General features: G+C 52.0%; 9 protein-coding genes across 9 annotated transcripts; 4 read left to right on the forward strand and 5 right to left on the reverse strand.

The window, feature by feature from the left end:
* Nucleotides 1-367: 367 nt before the first annotated feature.
* On the reverse strand, nucleotides 368-2,278 carry NCS57_01003100 (uncharacterized protein; the record flags this gene model as incomplete). The annotated part of the gene is made up of 4 exons (XM_053059789.1): nucleotides 368-628; nucleotides 684-1,804; nucleotides 1,858-1,915; nucleotides 1,964-2,278. The coding sequence occupies 4 exons, from the start codon at nucleotides 2,276-2,278 to the stop codon at nucleotides 368-370; spliced, it is 1,755 nt and encodes a 584-aa protein (XP_052910183.1).
* A 3,304-nt stretch (nucleotides 2,279-5,582) lies between these two features.
* Nucleotides 5,583-6,628, forward strand: NCS57_01003200 (uncharacterized protein; the record flags this gene model as incomplete). The annotated part of the gene is made up of 5 exons (XM_053059790.1): nucleotides 5,583-5,663; nucleotides 5,715-5,814; nucleotides 5,868-6,267; nucleotides 6,321-6,370; nucleotides 6,423-6,628. The coding sequence occupies 5 exons, from the start codon at nucleotides 5,583-5,585 to the stop codon at nucleotides 6,626-6,628; spliced, it is 837 nt and encodes a 278-aa protein (XP_052910184.1).
* A 953-nt stretch (nucleotides 6,629-7,581) lies between these two features.
* Nucleotides 7,582-8,646, reverse strand: NCS57_01003300 (uncharacterized protein; the record flags this gene model as incomplete). The annotated part of the gene is made up of 1 exon (XM_053059791.1): nucleotides 7,582-8,646. The coding sequence occupies one exon, from the start codon at nucleotides 8,644-8,646 to the stop codon at nucleotides 7,582-7,584; it is 1,065 nt and encodes a 354-aa protein (XP_052910185.1).
* Nucleotides 8,647-9,151: 505 nt separating this feature from the next.
* NCS57_01003400 (uncharacterized protein) lies at nucleotides 9,152-9,995 on the reverse strand (the record flags this gene model as incomplete). Its single annotated transcript, XM_053059792.1, has 4 exons — nucleotides 9,152-9,265; nucleotides 9,319-9,549; nucleotides 9,602-9,756; nucleotides 9,815-9,995. The coding sequence occupies 4 exons, from the start codon at nucleotides 9,993-9,995 to the stop codon at nucleotides 9,152-9,154; spliced, it is 681 nt and encodes a 226-aa protein (XP_052910186.1).
* A 441-nt stretch (nucleotides 9,996-10,436) lies between these two features.
* Nucleotides 10,437-12,077, forward strand: NCS57_01003500 (Zn(2)-C6 fungal-type domain-containing protein; the record flags this gene model as incomplete). Its single annotated transcript, XM_053059793.1, has 1 exon — nucleotides 10,437-12,077. One exon carries the CDS (start codon nucleotides 10,437-10,439, stop codon nucleotides 12,075-12,077), a length of 1,641 nt encoding a protein of 546 aa, XP_052910187.1.
* Nucleotides 12,078-12,351: 274 nt separating this feature from the next.
* Nucleotides 12,352-13,429, forward strand: NCS57_01003600 (NmrA domain-containing protein; the record flags this gene model as incomplete). Its single annotated transcript, XM_053059794.1, has 4 exons — nucleotides 12,352-12,456; nucleotides 12,514-12,743; nucleotides 12,790-13,124; nucleotides 13,173-13,429. 4 exons carry the CDS (start codon nucleotides 12,352-12,354, stop codon nucleotides 13,427-13,429), a joined length of 927 nt encoding a protein of 308 aa, XP_052910188.1.
* Nucleotides 13,430-13,717: 288 nt separating this feature from the next.
* NCS57_01003700 (uncharacterized protein) lies at nucleotides 13,718-14,344 on the reverse strand (the record flags this gene model as incomplete). The annotated part of the gene is made up of 1 exon (XM_053059795.1): nucleotides 13,718-14,344. One exon carries the CDS (start codon nucleotides 14,342-14,344, stop codon nucleotides 13,718-13,720), a length of 627 nt encoding a protein of 208 aa, XP_052910189.1.
* Nucleotides 14,345-15,924: 1,580 nt separating this feature from the next.
* On the forward strand, nucleotides 15,925-18,326 carry NCS57_01003800 (uncharacterized protein; the record flags this gene model as incomplete). The annotated part of the gene is made up of 2 exons (XM_053059796.1): nucleotides 15,925-17,891; nucleotides 17,951-18,326. The coding sequence occupies 2 exons, from the start codon at nucleotides 15,925-15,927 to the stop codon at nucleotides 18,324-18,326; spliced, it is 2,343 nt and encodes a 780-aa protein (XP_052910190.1).
* A 219-nt stretch (nucleotides 18,327-18,545) lies between these two features.
* Nucleotides 18,546-20,546, reverse strand: NCS57_01003900 (PAD domain-containing protein; the record flags this gene model as incomplete). Its single annotated transcript, XM_053059797.1, has 2 exons — nucleotides 18,546-20,455; nucleotides 20,507-20,546. 2 exons carry the CDS (start codon nucleotides 20,544-20,546, stop codon nucleotides 18,546-18,548), a joined length of 1,950 nt encoding a protein of 649 aa, XP_052910191.1.
* Between the last annotated feature and the right edge of the window lie 594 nt (nucleotides 20,547-21,140).

The following is a 21,140-nucleotide window of genomic DNA, read 5'->3' on the forward strand; positions in this document are numbered from 1 at the left end:
ATCACCCACAATGATAACACAGGAGGCGCATTAACTTGCAACTTATTTGAGTCAACCACTACACTGGCTTCAGATAAGCCAACATTGAGGAAGCCTCATTGTTCATGAATGAATCACTGAACCAGTCATAGAACTGCTCGTTGACAAGCCAAGGCGCTGTGATCAACGAACGTTTCCTCTTCAGAGCTTGCTCCGTTGCAGAAGTATTCCGTGCCGTCACTCGTCTTAAAAGGGGTTTTGCACGGGGCATTTCGACCGGATTGCGCATGATGTGCGATAATATCTATTCATATATGTACAAGCCACTACACCTTCACGTAGCTCATCTCCAACATCTCTCCGTCCCAAGTCAGCAAGCATGAAGTAATTAAAACATGGTATAAAACAGGCGCTTCCAAGCAGGGAAGCTGGCCAGCTCAGCGCGATAGGCACGGATAGCCTCCCAGTCGTGCTCACGTCGACCCGTGTCAATATCGATCTCCTCGATCTTGATCCACTTTGTTCGCTTCCAGAGCCATCCCCCAGCCCAGAAGAGCAGCACAATAGGGAAGGAAAGATACTGCTTGAAGAAGCCCTCAACTGTGCCCATTCCTGACTCTCCAGGGGGAGCAACTATAGCAGTGTAGAACTGTAAATACTGTCAGCTTGTGTTTCTTGAGAATGGAGTTGAGTCTCTTTCTTACCTGAGCCATCATGACAATGATGACGAAAATCAGACCAAACCATGAACCATAAACACCACCAATAGCCTTGAAAGGGATCTCATCAAGGCTGCGGCCGTTGTGCTTCCACGCAGCTCGGAACCGGATGTGGGCAACACAGATAGAAGCCCAAGTGACAAGCATAGATAGACCAGACAAGGCCAACAGCCAGTCAAAAATGACGGGGCCAGCGGCATCCAGGTTGAGGAAAGCCAGGAGACCAAAGAGAATGATGAAAATAACCGAGGGGAGAGGGCGGCCAGCCCGATCAATCCAGGTAAAGATGTTAGGCGCATATCCCTGTTGCGCAAGAGCAAGAAGAGTGCGAGAACCTCCATAAACTGAAGCAATACCGAGAGACAGAACAGCCGATAGGATGACGGCGTTCATGTAGTGGTCGAAGCCCTTGAGACCAGAGTACTTGCCGACGAGGACGAATGGCGAAGCCTTGGTGCTGGAGTAGGAGCTAGACGAGAGCAGAGACTCATCGTTGCAGTCGATCAGGAGACCGATGAAGAAAAGAGCAACGATGTAGAAGAGGCAGATTCGCCAGAACACCTGCTTGACGGCCTTGGGCACCGACTCGGTGGGGTTGCGAGCCTCAGCCGCGGCCAAACCGATCAGTTCAGTGCCGGCAAAGGAGAAGGCGGCAGTGACAAAGACGGAACAGAATCCCTTGAAGCCGTTCTTGAAGGCGCCTGGGTCCTGCCAGAGCTTGAAGCCAGAGTATGTGTCGTATCGTCCACTGGAAGGTCCTCCACCACAAACAAGCACAAGAGCGACAATCATGAAAATGCAGACTGATGTGAGCTTGAAGCATGCAGCCCAAAATTCCTCCTCAGCGTATCCAAGGGTGCCGAAGACGTTGAGGATGATGATGGCGCCGAGGAAGACTGCAATCCACACGCCGGGGGAAACATCGGGGGCCCAGTATTGGATCGTGATGGCGCAGACGGTAAGCTCGAGGGGGAGGGAGGCAGCCCACTGGAGAACGTAGTTCCAGGCCATGGCGAAACCGAATGAGGGCTCGATGAAGCGTGTTGCGTAGGTGTAGAAACCGCCTGATACGGGGTACATGACGGCGAGCTCACCAAGGGCGTAGACTACAAGTGGTCAGTCGATATGTACGTGAGCAAGACAAAATTTCTTGACTTACCAACGTTGAAAACCATGATTCCGATGAGCAAGAAATCGAGGAATAATGTTCCAGGTCCCTACACGATCAGCATCATGTCAACCAGTAATAATATGTCGTCACTTACACCCTTAGCCAGAGCAGATCCAGATCCAACAAAGAAACCAGCTCCAATAGATCCTCCAATAGCAACCATCTGCAGATGTCTCGGCTTCATCTTTCGATCAAGCTCGACAAGGCCGGGGCCGTAGTGCTTCCTCTGAAAAGACCTGGCGTTCAAACCAGTACGTGTCAAAAAGTCCTCCTTCTCATACTCCTGTCCGGTTCCCACGAGGCCCTCATTTCGAATAGAAGGGGCCTGCTCCTCGGCAAAGGCACCGTCCTTTGCCACGCCCTTTTCGCCCGTGACGGGGGCTGTGTCGACAACTTTTTCGACCGACATGGTGAATGGTATACTCCAAAGACGGAGAGATGCTGTGAAGTAAATCTGGTATCTGGATCTCCCCCAGAAGATGAGCTTGAGGAGAAAGAAAAGAAAAAGATCAGAGTTTGACTGAACGGGGCGAGGGTATTAGTACTATTCCATCCCATCTCTAGTCTCGGCCCCGTCAAGGGCAAGAGGACGCTACGCGATATCTCCACACATGGTCTCACAAAAAACAGTCTGATTACTCCGCGTTTTCCAAGATATGACAGTTTTTCGTTATCCCCGGATTAAAGGAGTCGATGGTTTTACGTAAATCTCCATGGGGAAAAACTGTCAGTGGTTCCCAAGTCTATCTTGCATCTTGAAGAGTCAATCTCCATGCACTGGCAGTGGAGCGCGAACGTGTGGTTCTCCAAGTCAGCTTCAGCCGACGAAATCCGCCTACTCCGCACGGATGCATTCTCCACTGGACAGGGAGGGGGGTGCAAATTTTTGGAGTTCATGGACAGGCATGTGGCCGAGGAACCGAGTGATTGGGAGGTAGAATGGGCCATTTTGAGCCTGTGATGGCTTCTTTAATATTTATGGTTTATAATTGTTTACTCAAATTGTTATCAGACTTGATTGTGGGTGCTTTAAAAGGTTCATCGCACGTCTTTGAAGTCGTGAAGTTGAGCGACTCCTCACTTACCCCAACACCAGCCAAGCCATGATTCTCGAATATTTCCATGCACGGCACTGAACAACCCAAAAAAAAAGACCAACAGACACTCACAAGCAATCAAAAAGATGCCACCAGGAAAGAAGCCGAGATATGAGCCAAGCAAATTTATCACGCCCTTTGCCTTGTCAAATCTCGAGTCATGCCCCGTCGAGTATCTATTTACATTACGTTAGTATTATGTTTGAGAAACCAGGGCCGGACTAGGCCCGCGCGCCCTCCGGACCTCGTCGGCGGCCCGCCGTCTCCGCCGGCGCCGCCGGGTCGTGTCATGTTCGGCGCCGCCGGTCAATTTGACCTTGCCCCGACGTCGGGGGAGAACCACGTGTAAGAGGAACTCTCTCATTGAGGCTCTTTGTATTGAATCTGCAGACGGTATGAAGGGTTCATGCGGAGTAAATGAGCATGCCGTCTGTCTTCTAGAAGCACACAAGCTCATGTGCATACATCTATCTTATCAGCAATTAACTGCTTCAAGCTTCTCCATTGTAATTACTCCGTATTACCAGTCAAATCCATTCCCGTCAAGTTTGTTGTTGATCATCCACTCGGCAACTAACCCCTAGCTTGGCCGGCGGCGCATCGTGGGCCTCACGTCAGAGTCCGCATTAATTAATCATCAAATATCCATTCTCACTCCCTCTTTTACCCCAGGTCAATCAATCTCGCAGTTCCCATTCGAGACCCCAGATCTCCATGCGCTACCGTTCAGATTATTTGGTAACAAAAACATTGCGTCTCGCGGGGTTTTCCCCACGGATGCACATCTAGATCCCCCCCACTGAGGAAACCTGGAGTAGAAACCTGGGGCTGATGATGGCGATGGTTTGCGCCCTGTGGAGGACGCTTTCAATCTTTTCCCGTGGGTAAGCGACCCCATATTATGTGTCCCAACCGACCGGACCAAGGGGAAGTCTTGATCAGACCGCGGGGAGATGCCGAGACTGGATATTAGCACACTCAAGTCAGCTGAACTACTACGTGTTGGGAAGAGACTTCAACTCTGAAACCACTCAGGCGGAATCTGTCCGGTAATCCACCTCCACAATCACTCTAGTTTCTAATCACTGTCCGGGGAAGTTTCAAATTCCGTGACAACCTGGTTCCACGTCAGCTCTCTTTCGACATGTTCCCCTTCCTAATATCTACCGACAGACTGCAGCGCATTACCAAGACAACCCTTAAAACCGCAGCCCTTAGCCCTACTCAACAGCTACGTTGTAGTTGCTCAACGTCTCCACCCAACCTAGACTATCTCAGCCAAGTAAGGGATGCCTACCCTAATGGCAGCAAAAGTGACAACAACGGGGGCCCCGGCCAGCTTTCCGCCAGATCATTTGAGACTCAGGCAATCAGTGAATGTTAGAAGCACTATGAAAAATGGCCAAAGGAGAGAAAGACAGTGGAAACTTCAGCGTATAACATCTTAACCCGTGGTTCACGAAATGCTTTCACAATAAAAACCATATGACAGTCCCAGGGAGTACCACGAGAAGGCAACCAGCAACAAATCATAGGCTTACGTTTGCGCTTGCTAACATAAAGGAAGTATTACCAGTCCCCGCCGATCCCGGATATGGCCATCCGTAGGGGGCCACTATAGGCCAAGCCGGGCGAGTAATGGAAAACTTGGCTCGTTCTCGAAAGAATCCAAAGGTGGTCCCGTGAGGGGGGACCCCCGTTCATTCCTTCAGCTTGATACCGCTTCTCCAATCCAGGGCAGACTCGACCAACATCCGACATCACGTACGAGTCCGACTCCAACAAAAGGGCCGAACTTAAGCGATGCCCCATAAGTTTCAAATTTGCAAAAATATTCGGGGTAAACACCAACGCCAAGTCGCATCATGAGCCCGTTTTTCCTGACGAGTAGCAAGATGCCTGCGACAAGAGAGGCTGATAACCCACCAGGGGCTAGGACGAACTCGGCAAGAAAATGCGGAACCCCTGTTGCGCCCTTTGTCATCTGCACCCTATGCCGGGGGTCGAATCGAGTGTTATCCAGGGAGGTTATCATCGAGTGTATGGGGTGCACATTTGGTCATGGCTCCTCAAATGATGATATTGGGTACGGTTGATTGCCAGTCGAGAGCTATAAGCATATCTTTAATTTGAATTAGTGCTGTATAGCCTTACAAATCCGTTCCTTCTTCTTATTCTTTGAGATGTCTGAATGCCTAGATACCACCCATGAGGGATAGACCAGCTTGATCTACTCTCGGGACACGAAGTGAATGGTCTTCTACCTCACTCACGGTAGCACAGGTGCCCTACTGTTATAGTACATGAAAATCCTTCCATTGAACAATATAAATTCCTTGTGGAGTGGCATGGTCAGCAGCCGGCACCACCAGAGGCCGACATCAACCGCGCATGCGATCCACCAGACTTGAACTTTAGAGGAAGTTCTCATTTTGACAAGACCGTATAAATGAAACTGGCAAACTATTCTCAACATGGCACTCCAACGGTGTGATTCTGACCCTTCTGTTCATATCAACGTCTCCCAAACTTCTGCACCTTGGTCCTCTTTCTCTGAAGAAGCAATTTCTCAAGGATCTCTCGTCTACATTATTCCACTTATCCTCCACCAGCATCATGATGAGTCCAATGCCCTCAAACGAAGTTATTTCAGGCATATTCGGCAGCATCAGCCTGACAGCGTGGATCACGGTCCTAGTACGTCGTGCCTGCTTCATGTCAGATTCAACAACGCTTACCCTTCTGCAGGTGCCCCAACTTCATGCCAACTACAAATCCGGGAGTGCCGAGGGCCTCAGCATGGCCTTTTTGTTTATTTGGCTGCTCGGAGATATAGCGAACTTTATCGGTGCGTACTTGGCCTACACAGTCAGTGTCTGGATGAGGCCTGACTGGATCTAGGTGCCCTTCTCACGCGTCTTGCACCTACTGCTATTGGGCTGGCCGGCTACTTTTGTATTGCCGATCTGATTCTCATCTGTCAATGCTTCTACTACAAGACGGCCAACTGTCGCCCGCAATCCGTCTCCTCTACGGGAGTAGATGTCATCTCATCTGAGGAGACGCCACTACTGTCCACGACGCAGTTGGCTCAAAGACCCAAAATGAACCCCTGGGTATCCAACACGCTGAGCCTGCTTGCAGTTGGTGTTTTGGGATGTATTTCATGGCTTGCTGCTTTCGAAATGGGCTTTCTGGATAGCACTGAGACAGATACTCAAGATCCAGAGCAAGGCTCTGGCAAGATGCTGGAGACAGTTGGCATAACGTTGGGGTATGGCAGTGCCGTCTGCTACCTATGGTATGCATAGTTCACCATTTTCACAAGCCAACATTAAACTAACACGAGAACAGTGCTCGTATCCCGCAAATCATCAAGAACTACCGTGAAAAGTCGTGCGAAGGTAAGCAGCATGATCTGTCTATCAACCATTCTCACAATACTGATACTCCCAGGTCTGGCGATCCTTTTCTTTCTTCTCTCCCTGACTGGAAACGTGACTTATTTCATCAGTCTTCTGGCGTACTCTCAGGAAACGAACTACCTCTTGAATGCCGTCCCGTGGTTCCTCGGATCTCTCGGCACCGTGGGTGAAGACATGGTTGTTTTTGCCCAGTTTCGCAAGTACTCTGGCAATAAGGAAACCTCTACTCTAGCATAACTTCGGGTACCATTATACAAAGAGGGAGAAATACAGCCGGATTGCATCTCGAAGCTTTGTGCATAACGACTCAGAGGTTATTGCGGGGGTATATCTCGTTCTAGATAGCTCCAAGGGCTGGATTTGGATATTCAAGGTCATGTCATGCGTTTCTACAATGTTCAACATGCCCAGCTACCTGATCAAGACATTTTTATGCACGTGCCAATCTTTAACTTTACTCTCCTTCTCAAAGTCCCAGACATAGTTATTATTACGGCAGCATTTCAACCTAGGTATTTTCGTACAACACCGTACTGTCCTTTGCATATCATTTTCGGCGACATTACAAGAAAACCCAATCTAGCCATTAGGGTTTGGAAGCCAGACGCTGTGTGTTTGTCCGTTCGGTTATCCAAGGACTTTCTACTGCCATGTCAGGGGCTCCAGTTGAACTCTCACTCCACAGTCAACAAGAGCTTTCTTCACATTCCATGAAGTAATCGCCATCTCATGGGTTTGCCCCTCGACCAGCTCTCGCATTTTCTTTCCCTTTCAAGTAAGGGCGCTCGGCAAACTAGTCGGTACCGTACCCGGTCCGATTCTGTCTCGACCCTTGCGCGCCTAGACCCGGTCTCCATGCCGAAGCGGCCGCGACACCGGAGCGACCGAAAATATGGAGGCCGAGGTCATTATTTCTGGCCTCAGACAGGCCTTGCAGCATCATGGCGTCTCGCTAGTGCAGCTGGTGACAAGCGGCCTGTCGTCACTCTCGTTTCGCTCCTGAGATGGCGGTCATCAGAATTTTCAACAGCCGGGTGTTATAGTCAGGGGCTCGATCAAGAATCACAAAAAGAAATGGCATTTATGTCATGAAATTCAGAATAAAGATGCACATGATCGAATATTAAGATACACCATATACTACAGAATCCTACCTTCCGGCTACGTAATGCCCTCCTCAGGGGCATAATTTACCCAACCTTTAGAGCCAGCACGCCGAACTTCATGAGACTCTTAAAAAATGTTACAACACTGACAACAGCCACCGGGGGTATCTTGCCCTCAACATCGCACAAAGGATCATAAGATGCAATCGTGAGTGACAGAGGCCAAGACCTTGCCGGCACCATATCCATACATCCCACGAGATCTTGCTTAGACAAGCCACCGGGTGCGGCATACTTGTTGGCGATGCCAACAGAGATGTCGAGACAGTCCAGGTCGAGATGGACCACTCTGGGAGAGGCGCCCTTCTGGGTCAGCAGCGATTGGAGCTCGTCTTTGAAGTTCACCTTTTCTTCTGAACTTCCCCATACAATGGGGAATCCAGCGTGAACGACACGGTCTCTCTGCTCCTCAGTGACGTCGCGCATGCCGCAGTGGATCAGCTTTCGCTTCAGATTCAGCGGTCTGAAGCCAGGAATGGTCTCCAGAAGTGCCTTCCAGGCCTCTCCCTCCAGCATAGCAATACCCATAGCATCCAAGTAGCAGCTGAGAATGGTGTCGGGAGTGTTGTAGTCATCATGGGCATCGAACCAGAGACACCCAGGAAGCTCGGCGTCGCGATACAGCCGCGAGTTGGCGATGCCCGCCATGACACCGACAGTGGAACTGCTATTCCCAGAGAGGATGAGTGGGAACGAGTTGCTCTCGACTGCCCGAGTAACAGCCTTGGATATTCTTCGGTGGAGCTCAAAGCTTCTACCAATCTCGCCCTCGAACTCGTCAACGGGCTCAAGAACGATTTCGTAGACAACGAGGCCCAGCTGGCGCAAGGCGTTGAGGATACCAGCGTCAAGCAGTGCATCGGGACCGGAGGCAACTTCTTTGCCGCGAACTCCCATGTGGTATGGTGATATTATTGCGGTGATGCTCTTGAAGGCTGGGGGAGTGGGCTGGGAAGAGCCAAAAAGGTGATTTGTGCCAAGGGGAGGAAGCCTTTCCAATCCACGATTTCGATTCATGAATACTTCTCGGATGCTACCAAAGCAGCCGAGACCACATTCGGTGTCATCGTCATCACGATAGTAGGGCATTGTCGACAAGGGTTGGATGAGTAGATGGGAGAATAGAAGTGTTGGGGTTTTGAGGGTTGATAGAGAATAAAGAGGAATGGAAATAGAGTACGAAATTTCCGAAATTGGTCTTTTATATAGAGGCCATTCATTCGAGTCTATGCCTCTAAAGTTTAGTCATGTCGTTGAAAGGGGTAGGGCAATGGCCAGAGAAACTAAGCCTCTAAAGTTGATTGAAGCGAGGAATGCTATGTTTGTGGACGACCTAACAATACAATCCCGCACCTTGGACAAATTTCCAATTAAAATTACAATACAGGAGTCTCTTGAACCACAAAGACCTCTAAGAAGCAGGAATGAATAACAAAGAATGGAGAAGGGTTGCAGGATGTCCGAGTAAAGCACCCAGGAGTTATCAACTATCTCGCCAAGGCAGTTTCTCCGATGATAATCTTAGGCGGCGCCACATACAACTCTCAACCAATGCTTCAGGCCCATCAATTCTCTCGGGCCACTTTCACAGATTCTACTCATGTTTCTTGAGCGTGACATACCACGCGCCGCTCTCCTTTTCCATCCACGGCCCCAGCTTGTCCATCTCCTCGGCAAATATAGCAGTAGTGCCAGCATCCTCGTGGAGCTAGTAAATTTCTCAGTCAAGTTCCTTTGATTCTGGACGGAGGATGCACATACCTCGACACTCTCCCATCCGAGAAAGTATATCGCAAGCCTGCGTTGCTCACCTTGGAGCCGCCCTTCAACCAAATCCACATCTCCGCCTCCAGTAGAGTTAGTATTGACCGCATAGCCCCAATCGCCTCCCACAAAGCCTTGCATCTGGTAGCAGTCGGTATACGTCTTGTGCATCGATGTCTCAAGTGGAGGAACCGAAAGAGCCGCGTTCGGTTTCATTCTCATTGCGACCTGCAGCGAGGTGTCAAATATTTTGGCATTTAGCACATGTATGAACGCCTACCACTTCGCAAATAGGCGCTCTCAACGCGGTCAGCAGATTATTTGGGTCGTCATGCACAACCTCGACCAGAAAGCTCGTGGCGCTGTTCTGCGACAGCTCATCGAAAGGCTCTCTGAGAGCGGGTCGCTGAGACAGGTCCAAGTTATCCGGCCATTCTATCAAGAATCATGTCAGCCATGTTTACAGTTCCGTGAGTTTGGCGAGGTCACATACGGATTATCCAGGACACTTCATGCTTCTTCTTGGGCAGGGGCGCCGCTCGAGTTTGCACCGAGTAGCCAAAGTACTGGATCTGAGCGCCAGCTGTTGCCACAGCTTTTCTGATGCTCGAGAATGCAGTGCTTGAGATTGTGGTGGAAGTTGGGAGCGTGAAGCGAAGAATCTGCAACAACATTTTGACTGTGTGTTGATGGTCAAGTTTGTTGCTGGGCACTTTGCGGTTGCTGAGACAGAGAAGATACAAACGCTTTATACTCGATTTCCATCAACGCATTCCCTCTCAAATAACCCGGAAGGATCGCATCTTGGTAAGCAACTCACAAGGGTTGAGGGCAGCTCGTATGATTCGAGTTATAATAGGTTCCCTGAGACACCCTCCTGCAACATGCTTTATAAGAAACACCTCAACAGCAGAACGGGAACAGATATGACCCTCCCCATGCCTCCCCATGCATTCAACCCATGTTGTTGCTGACCATTAGCGCCAGGACGAAAGACGCTTTACCCTTCTCGGGCAGCGCGCCTCTCTACCCCTGACGAAGATCCCCCCACTCATTCTCACCACCTCGATCACGGCGCAGCACCAGCAACTTCCGTTAACGCCGTGATTCACGACATGTCATCACCGGCCTGCTGGACGTGCCGCCTTCGGAGGAAAAAATGCGACCGAGCCCGACCCATCTGCAGTGCCTGTGCTGGTCTGGGCATTGACTGCCACTACAGCGCCGTGAGGCCCGAGTGGATGGATGGCGGGCAGAAGCAGGATGACATGGCAAAGGCTATCAAGGCTCAAGTGAGACAAAGCTCTTCATCACGTCGCGACAAGGAGTTCTCTGTCCAAGTTCTTCCTCTTGGAGAGTCTTCTACCTCTCTCCAAGCCCCACCCTCGATTGACAGCCCAGCGTCGACTAGCTCTGCTGCGCCAGTGCACGCAACCGGCCAAGGCGAGACGGATGATTTCCTCATGACACTATACCTAGACAAAGTGTTCCCCTTCCTATTCCCGTGGTATCAGCCCACAAGCATAAGCGGCGGACGCAGCTGGCTCTTGGCCATCCTCAAGGGTCAGCTAGGCATCAAACACACTGCAATCAGCATCAGCGCCTATTACTTCGCGTTGAGTCTCGCCCAAGACGCGAGCCATACTCTACGTACTCCATGTGAGCAGCATGTGTGGGATACACTTGCGCTTCACATGAAGACTTCCCTCAAGATTATTAGGCAGGACATGGATGGCTTAAGCAAAGCCTCTCCACATACCAAAGCCGATATCTTCCGTCAAACACATGTCTTGGAAGGCATTATTCAGCTATTAATCTTTGAAACAACCATGGCTAGAGGTGGAGATTGGAACATGCATCTGAAGGCTGCATTAGCGCTGTTCAACGACATTTTTGATACTCACGGCATGAAAGATGGACAACATGATCTGGGAGTCGTGCTGAGAGCCATGGATCAAGATCGGCCGTTTTTCGACGGAATTAAATTGGGGTTCAGTGTATGGACAGCTGACCAGGCCTCATTTCAATTCTTTGCCGCATTTCTCGTCTTTGCGGACATCATATCCAGCGTATCCCTCAAGACTCCTCCCCGCCTTCAGCACTACCATCGTTCTCTCATTGCTGATCGCCATCCCTCTGTCGACTATTCACATGACGAAACTCAAGGGATCCGTATGGGAGACTATGTCGGGTGCCCTGGATGGGTTCTCGTCGCTCTTGGAGAGGTGGCACGGCTAGAGTCATTGAAACACTCGGCTGAACCCATTCAAAGGGCAGACATAGCAGAAGAGGTGCGAAACCAAAGCATAGAGCTTGAGCGGATGCTAGAAGATGGTCTAGTCACTACTTCTAACTCGGCAAGCCAAACTCAAAATCGGGTTCCCGTGGTGGAGGCATGGATACACGCCACGATACACTATCTCACAATCGTTGTAGAAGGCTGGGACCCATCACACCCCAAGATCCTCCGCGGCGTGCAGCGCATCTTGGAAATCACCAGCACAATTCCCTGGCAGCTCTCCCTCCGCAGCATCATGTGGCCATTCTGCGTTGCCGGCTGCCTAGCAGCGCCTGAGCAGGAGGACATGTTCAGAAGCGCTGTGTCGGCGATGGGACCCTTCCAAGCATTTGGCACGGCTAAGGAGGCTCTCGGGCTGATGGAACGTGTCTGGAGGCTTCGAGACCAGCTAGACAGGGATTCGTGGAGTCTTTGTCATTGCTTTGAGGTTGACGGCGCCAAGTTTCTGCTGATATGACCGCATTAGCATTTGCAGGGTTGCCTGAATAGGAAAGCGCGCGGCCTCACGAGGGAGATGGTCAAGGTAGCATTGTCTGGGCTTCGTCAGCACCAAGCGTCCACCGAGATCACATTTATCATGACATATTTTAGGTCAACAATTGGCCTAGACGATGGGCTTACTATATAGAGGCTCACTTCCTCGCTCCTGGCGAGAAGTTCCAACCCAGACACCACAACTCCAGCTTCCCTCCTCACACGTCTCGCATCCTCCATTTCCCTATTCTTTCAACATGAAGGTCATCGCTGTTGCAGGTGGCACAGGCCATGTCGGCCGCACCATCGTCGAAACCCTTGTCCAGTCTCCATCGTTCAAGGTCATTGTCCTGGGCCGCAAGGTGAACCTACCTCGACTAGCTATACTCCATGTTGTACTCTGACCCATGTCCCAATAGGCAAGTCCTAGTAAACCCGGAGAGCCAGTACATGTTGCAGTAGATTACGCCAACGTTGCCGCTGTGGCCACTACCCTGGAACAGCACAACGTGCACACAGTCATATCCGCCATTCAAGTCGCAAACGAGGAAGCCTCTTCAGCCGAGGCCAACTTGATCAGAGCCGCAGGCCAGTCTCCTTCCGTGAAGCGGTTCATCATGAGTGGCTGGGGATCTCTTCCCAGCGAGATGTGAGTGTCCCACGCCACCGACGATCTTCAGGCTGACCACAGTCAGGTCTCCGACATCTATTTTTCAGAAAGCCTCCCTCGAAGCACTTCGCAAGGCAGACCTTGAGTGGACTCGCTTCGTAGTCGGCTACTTTCTCGATTGTTACAGCTTGGCCTCACTCAAGACTCATCTGCCGCCCTTGTCCTTTGCCATCGACGTGGCAAACAAGAAGGCCGCCATCCCTGGCACCGGCAACGAGCCCATCGCATTCACCTACACATACGACATGGCCAAATTCGTCGCCGCTTTTCTCGAGGAACCCAAGTGGGAAGAGTTGACTTTTTGCTACGGAGAAAAGACGACGTGGAACGAGTTTGTCAAGGTGGCCGAAGAAGTGACAGGTGAGCCACCAACACACTCAAGTATAAAATCATTCTAACAACTCAAAGGCTCCTCCTTTGACGTGACCTACGACCCTCTGGAAAAGCTTCAAAGAAGCGAAACTACCGAACTCCCCGCGCAGAAGGCAGAGCTTGCCTTGTCACCCTTCCCCGAGGCCCTTACCCGACAGCTGCTAGCGCTTCTGGGGATATGGTCCGTTACAGGGCAGTTTGACATACCGCACGAGGGTTCCCTCAACGCCAAATACCCAGACATCAAGCCCGTTACAATTCGAGAGGCATTAAAAATTGGGCAGGGACGTTAGGTAGAAGCCCAATAGGTAGTCATTCACCACAGGCCAATTACATCGAAATAGACTCTGTAGGATTCTCTCGGAACATACCGATCATCCCTCCTTTCTCCCCCACACCCCACAACATCCATGCTTGAGACAATGCACAATTTAAAAGAACGCCAGGGGTCCTTATCGCGCGTCGCCTTTATCATTAAGTATATCGGTCCCGGACTGCCAACTCTTGTCATAGCAAACATGTAAAGCACAATTTCTTCAGCCTCCCGCCCCAAGAGCGTCTGTGGTCCAGATTGGTGAGAGTTATCCTGCAAGAGCCAAAGCCTTCTTGCGAAAGCAGCCACACATGACATTGTCCACCAGATCCTTCAGGCTGCATCTATCTCTCGTTCCTGTCGTGTAGTCCTTCAGCTCAGGCATCGGCCGATCCGGTTCTAACATGCCAAGCCGGTAACAACAATCTTGCAGAATGTACTCGGCGATAGCATCCAAGTTGACAAGCCTATTGTGTTGAAACCACTTGTGCACCATGAGCCCGCACATCTCGGGAGCCTCCATCTTGAAATGCCTTGGGATCATATATGGGACATCGTATCTGTCCTCGAAGCACTCGGGGTGGAAGTATCTAGGTTTTGCCGCGAGGATGCACACTCGGTATCTGCTCGTGACCAAGGGCCCATCAGCCTTGCATCGGCCATGCGACTGGCAAATCTCGGGCCTCGTCATGTCTCCCGGGACAGCGAATTGTAGAAATGCGTGGTAGTCGTTTCTGTGAAGTGTACACGTTCGATCGCGTTTGACCTTCTTTTGCTTTGCCATTTCCCATTTTCGTCTTGCTTCTCGCGCTGAATCGATGTTGGGCGTGGACATGGCTTCAGCGGCCTCGGAGGGGGTGGTCGTGAGCTCTAGACTTTTGTTTATCTCTGACATTTTATGGTGATGTTATTGATGTCGGTAAACAAAAGCATAATGTTCCCTCTCTTCTTCCATGTCAACTTGACAGGAAGTACGAGCTACCTACCCGATACTGACAGCTGGCGTATCACGTGTGACCCCAGGCAGCTTCCCGAAGCACCTGCAAGATGCAAGCAATCACAGTTGGCTCTACAAGCACATGTTCAGCTACCCGGTTGCCAGTTCAAAAGAAGACACGCCAAGCAAGAGTGCCATTTTGACCTGACGAGTAAAAACCGACCTCACCTCATTTTCAAACGTGGTTACCAACACGGCCTCCCCAAAAATCAACCAGTAATCTCATCTTTCTTTGTTTATCTTGCAAAGCAGTCACATCCAACCAGACAACCAACAGCCAAGCACCTAAACACACTCATCACATCGCAAGTTCGTATTAAAATGCCGTGAGTAAGCAGAAAAAAATCAGTCCAAATTAGTCTCCCATAGTTGAAACAAATAGTCTCGACATAACCAAAGAACTAACTACCCCCCGAGCCCTAGACGATCCCCCATGTCCAAGCTCTACGGGCCAATCCCCTAGAAACCACGGAGCACGTCATAATACCGGTCGTCTACTAGAATGCCCCTTTCCATCTCGAGTGTGGCTTTTGCCAGAGATTCCCATGGCTTTTTCCCACCACGGCACGCTTCGTCCCGACGCCTCCTCTCGGGTGGGCGAGAGAAAAAAAAACCACAGGAAAACCCTCATTTCCACATTTGACAATCTAGTGATGCAGGTCCCGGTTTCTCGGCATTCGCTGAACGTCCCAGGGGCTGAAGGCTGAAGGGGTGGGCTAGGGTCTGTGGCGCTATCGAATCTGCTGGCGCTTATTCGATGTGGGCTTTCCCAGTTCCAGGCCTTCGGGTATGTCACCGGGCGGGGGCCGAACATGACCAGCGTCCTGGAAGAAGCAACGGTCTCTAGTCTAGAAGATCCTTGCTGAGAGAGGAAGGAAGGAGTCCTAGGGGTGAGACCTGTGGGTAAAAGCTTGGGCTGTGATCTTCGATGCGGGTTGCAACTCTCCCCAGAGTGATAGATCTCAACATGGGCTTGGCTTTCATGATAACTTACAATCTACACAAATGTTACAAAACGTCCAAGTAACATGCCACTGAGGCTCTGAATCCTTTGCTTCTTTTTCCGCAAGCCACGCAAAAATGGTGTTGCCCTTACGAGGTATCAAGTCCGTCGCCTTGCGGATCTGGCGGCGCACTTAGACTCAATAGCTTGGTCAACGGACTTGAGAGGCGTCAGCTGCGCCGCCAGATTAGGATCATCTCCATGACATTTACGGATCCTGATAAACAATTAGCTTGACAATATTGACAAAAGTTAGGGGCAGTTTAGGCAGACTATCGAGGGGGTCTATTGAGGAGTCTGGTCATCGCCCAATATCGTCCGTCTTGGCTTTGGTATATATCGCTTCTTTCTCCCCTCTCTCCCGTCCTTCAGGAAGAGAGTTTCTGAGGCTTCAACCGTCCAACTCGGCCATTCACTCGTTCTACTCCCTCGTTCAGTCGTTCATTCATTCGTTAATTCCCTCCCCTCCTGCATCATGCGTTCCTTCGTCGCCTTGGCGGCTCTCGCCCTCTCGGGCAGCCTCGACCTTGCTGCCGCCGGTCCTTGCAGACCTAGCAACACTGTGTCTACTTCTGCCACTGGCTCTGCCACCGAGACCTCCTCTGGCGCCTCATCGTCCTCGACTGAGACCACTGGCCCTCGCATCATCAAGAACCTCTGCCAGAACGGTGGCTTCCATGACCTCAACGTGGACTCCAGCAACATCCCCAACTTCGAAACTGAGGGTAACACTGAGGGCAGCACTACCGGAGGCTACAAGGGTGACGGAAGCAACGACAACAACTGCGTCAAGTTCACTGTCAGCTCGACTCCCACCAAGCACAAGCGAGCTGTCAGCGACATTGCCAGCCTGAGCCAGGAGCTGTCCGACCTCAACACTGCGACTCCCTACACGGTTCGCTTCTTCTACTTCATCCTCACTGCCCCCACCACCCAGAACATCTGCACTCTCGAGGGTTACATTGGCTCTGAGCAGTTCTTCACCACCTTCATCTACAGCACTGGTGCCTCTGCCTTCTACAACACCGCCCTGGTCTCGACCAGCGTCCCCTCCTCCGTGGCTACTCTGTCCATCCGCGCCAGCTGCTCGTCTGGTGGTCTGGCCTCCCTCTTCGTCGACTCCATCTTCATCTCCAACCAAGTCACTCCTCAGAACATCAACGACTACAGACTTGACTTTGGTGATGGTGACATCCGTGAGCCTGTCTCTTCTCCCACCACTGTGGCCACCACTCAGGAGGCTACCACTCAGTCCGCTACTGAGTCTGCCACTGAGACTGGTACCGAGACTGCCACTGAGACTGCTACCGAGTCCGTGACTGAGTCCGCCACCGAGACTGCTACTGAGTCCGTGACTGAGTCTGCTACCGAGACTGCCACAGGCTCTGCCACCGAGTCCGCTACCGAGACTGAGACTGCTACTGAGTCTGGCTCTGCTACCGAGACCGCCTCTGAGACTGCTACCGAGTCCGCTACCGAGACTGAGTCTGGTACCGAGTCCGCCACTGCCACGGAGACTGCCTCGGAGACTGCCACTGAGTCCGCTACTGAGACCGCCACCGAGTCTGGCTCTGCTACCGAGTCGGCCTCTGCCACCGAGACCGCCACCGAGACTGCCACCGAGACTGCCACCGAGACTGCCACCGAGTCCGCTACTGAGTCCGCCACCGAGTCTGGCTCTGCTACTGAGTCTGCCTCCGCCACCGAGTCTGCCTCTGAGTCTGGTTCCACCACTGAGGGTGCCTCCACTACTGAGACTGCCTCTGCCTCTGGTTCTACCACCGAGTCGGCTTCTGCCTCCACCACGGAGTCCGCTACCGAGTCTGGTTCTACCACTGAGACCGCCTCTGCTACCGAGTCCGCCTCCACCACCGAGACTGCCTCCGAGACTGCCTCTACTACTGAGACTGCCTCTGAGTCCGCCTCTACTTCCACTGAGGCTGGTTCTACTACCGAGTCTGCCTCTACCACTGCCTCGGAGTCTGCTTCCTCCTCTACTGAGTCCGGTTCCACCACTGAGTCTGCTTCCACAACCGAGAGCGCCTCTACTACTCAGTCCGCTTCCGAGTCTGCCTCCACCTCCACTGAGTCGGCCTCTGAGACTGCCTCTACCACCGCCTCCGAGACCGCCTCCACCACTGCGTCGGAGTCTGCCTCTTCTTCCACTGAGTCTGCCTCCTCGACTGAGTCCGCCTCCACCACCGCCTCCACCACTGCTGCCCCTACTACCACTGACTTCACCACCACCACCTCTGCCGAGTCCACCACCACCACTGCTGAGTCTACCACCACCAGCGATGCCCCTGCTTGCTTCACTGCCAACGCTGTTGACGCCGGTGGCTTCGAGGGTGACGAGGCCTTCACCTTCTGGACCTTCAAGGCCAAGTCTGGTGTTGTCGCCAACTCCAAGAACCGACCCAGCCACTCTGGTGACAGCTCTGCGTAAGTTTCACCTCTCTCTATCTCTCTCTTTGATAATACAAATGCTAACATCTCGACAGCTTCGTCCGCTGGCCCCAAGGCAACAAGAAGGCCAGCATCACCCAGACCGTCACCGGCCTCGTCCCCGGCGCCAACTACAACCTCGGCTACTGGTACCACGTCGCCAAGGGCGACCACCTCCCCTTCTACGAGTGCGACATCCTCGTCCGCTTCGACGGAGTCAACTTTGACGACTTTGACCCCTTCTACGACGGCAACGCCTGGAACGAGTACGTCCAGCGCTCCAACACCGTCGTCCCCACCAGCGACACGGCCGTCCTTTCGTTCGAGCTCTCCTGCAAGAGCAACCCCGACGCCTTCTACATCCAGCTGGATGATGTCCATCTCAACCGCATCTGCCCCAACGGTGGTGATGACGAGGAGGAGGAGGAGTAGATGGAATCATGATGACGCCTTTTTCTTGAGGATAATGTCTTAAACTTCTTCTTGTACTTAATTGGATAGACCACTCTAGATATCTTGGACAGCCATAGGCCATCAGTACATGTTGTTCCTCACGTCCAACTGTTACGAAACTATGATGCTACTTACTCAAAGTGAATTCCTCTATGTGCCTATCGTTCATATCAACCTTTCTAGTTCATGTACAAAACTTTACCACCACTTGGCGTCCGTAGTTCGCCACGTGTTGGTGCCGCAGTGAACCTCTCCCATGCCCAGGTGATGCGAGAACCAGTCATCCTGGAAGGTCACGTTGAAGCTGGCCCTGGCATACGTCTCCTGCACAGCCTTGGCGATAATGTCTTCGCCGTCAATGACCGGACCCCAGGGGTTAGGAGCGAGGACAAATGAGTCTGCCAGGACAACGCCGTTGACGGTTCCTGGGTAAAAGGCAACGAGCTGGGTCTCGGGGTCCACCTCACGTCGTCCAAGCTGGACAGGGCCATGGGGCTGAGCTGCCTCGATGATGGACTTGGCCTTGAAGACCGGGCCGCCACTAACAGCCTTCTTGCTAAGAGAAGAACCAGCGCCGAGCTTAGAAGGGCTTGGGGTTGAAGAGGGGCCAGGAGTCGGGATGGCACTGGGGCCGGTCGAGTTTGGGCTGATACTACACGTCCAACCCTCGGCAAACGCGTAGTAAAATGTCGCAGGAACGCGAAGAATCTCATCATCGGTGAGGCCCGTCTCACGCTTGAGGATAGCAATGTTACCCTCAATGCGCTTAGCAGCCATCTGGTTGATGCTCTCAAACTTCTTCAGCTTAAGAACTTGGTCGATGGTCTCCTTGGGAAGGCAGTACTGAACTGGGTCCTCACCAGGGAGATGAGGTCGCGAGAGAGCCTTCATGCTTCCATGTCCATCCTTGGAAGCCTTCTTAAGAAGTTCCACACCAGCAACGGGATCATCAACCACAACGACCCATCCCCGCTCATTGTCAGCGGGCAGGAACTGAAGAAACTCATCAACATGACCGACGGCGAGCCAAGCCGTGTCGAGAGCAAGGGGATCCTGAACTTGCTGGGCCTTGAGAAAGTTGAACATGAGGGGCTTTCGTCCCTCCCACTGGCCCTGGATGACACGGCCCGCGGGATAGCTCTTCCCCTTGTACTTGTAAGGAGGAATCGTCTCCAAGTTACCAGTAGAGTCGATAGTGTCTCCATCTCCATGGTGCTGCACAGCGCCAACCTTGTCGTTGCGGAGCTGGTGGAAGATATCTCGACCAGAAGAACGAGAAGCTTGCACAGACCGGATCATGACTCGAAGAACAATAGGTCCATCGGGTCCAGGGATGCTCGTGTATCCAGGCTCAAAAAAGTCCTGAGTCCAGATATCGCCATGATCAAACAAAAAGACAGGTTCATCAATTCCCGCAGCAGCAGTATTGTCTTCCAAGTCGGCAACGAATCTTCCTTGAGCACCGTCTCCATCAGCACCAGTGCTAAACACTCTCTCGGCGAGCTGCGCATGGTGATGCGTCAAGACAGGAGCAACCCGCAAAGCAACAGAGTCAGTCGCCTTTTGACTTCCGTCCGAGACAGTAAAGTGAACTTGAGCTTTGCCGTCCCAACCCTTGGGTCGACGGACATCGCGAGCATCGATGCCCAGCTCAAGACCACCCCTGAGGTCCTCGGCCGTGAAGGTGTAGTTGGCACCCACGTACGTCCACTCACTTCCCTCCTTGACAAAGATGCGAACCTTGCTAGCGGCAACTTTGTTCGTGACATGAACCCTGCCCTTGGCAGAAGCACTGAGCTTCGCAATAGGGAGAGTCCGCAGGGGAGCGAGGTACTTGGGGTTGCGCTGCACGTTGTCGACAGCATCGTTACACTCATCCAAGTAGGTCTCGCCATCTTCAGAGGGGATTTCCTGACTGGGACCCCATTTCTTGGAACATCGCTGGTTCGTATCGCCAATGTTGGCAAGAAACAAGGCCCCTCTCTCAGGCGTCCAAGTGGTCTTGGCCTTGATGTCGGAGTCGCTCTTGATGTCAACCTTTCCGTCGCGGTTCGTATCCGCTAGAATGGTTGCCTTGAGACCGTAAGCGTAGGTAGACTGGCATAAAGCTAGTGTCACTGTCAGCTAGTGTTTCTCCAGTAAGATAAAGAGTCACATACCCAAGGCGAGAACCGCCACTTTACTGGTAGAGAAGCGCATGGTCAAGTCACCAGTGAAGAAGAGCAAGCTTCTATACAGCTTCCCTCATGAAAGAGTCCAACTCAAGGACAAGAGCCGACCGTCTTATATGTGCACCGTTCCAAAGACGATCCTCATATCAGAGCGTTACATGAAACCGTATTCCACCTCCCCTGCCCCCAGTCATAGTTTACATGGATATAAATGGCCTGCCCCCATTGTTTCACAGACAGTGCCGACTTACGAGAGAGGCAACCTCCGAAAGAGAGAAACAACGTTATGTGATTCACGATCGGATCAGGCGGTGTTGAAAGTGAGGCAGGCACCCGATACAGCCACCACCTTGATGGGGCTCTGAAGCAAGCCCGGAAGAGCGGGACGTAAGCAGGCCAGGCTACATGGTTGGCTATCCCGTAAAGATCCCTTGACAATCCTAGACTCTTAGATCAAAAAGTGTATTCGCCCCGTGTATGGCCTCACGGCGCTCAGCATAATTGGCTTGCATCAAAGACGCAACTAAGCCCCTTTACCAAACAATCATATTGTTTCTTCCCCCCTTTCACATTACGTACAACTTCCTTTCCGCAACGGCACGGCGGATTCAACTCTGCACTT

This window comes from Fusarium keratoplasticum, chromosome 8 (genome assembly GCF_025433545.1).
Source record: "Fusarium keratoplasticum isolate Fu6.1 chromosome 8, whole genome shotgun sequence".
In the NCBI taxonomy this organism is placed as follows: Eukaryota; Fungi; Ascomycota; class Sordariomycetes; order Hypocreales; family Nectriaceae; genus Fusarium; species Fusarium keratoplasticum.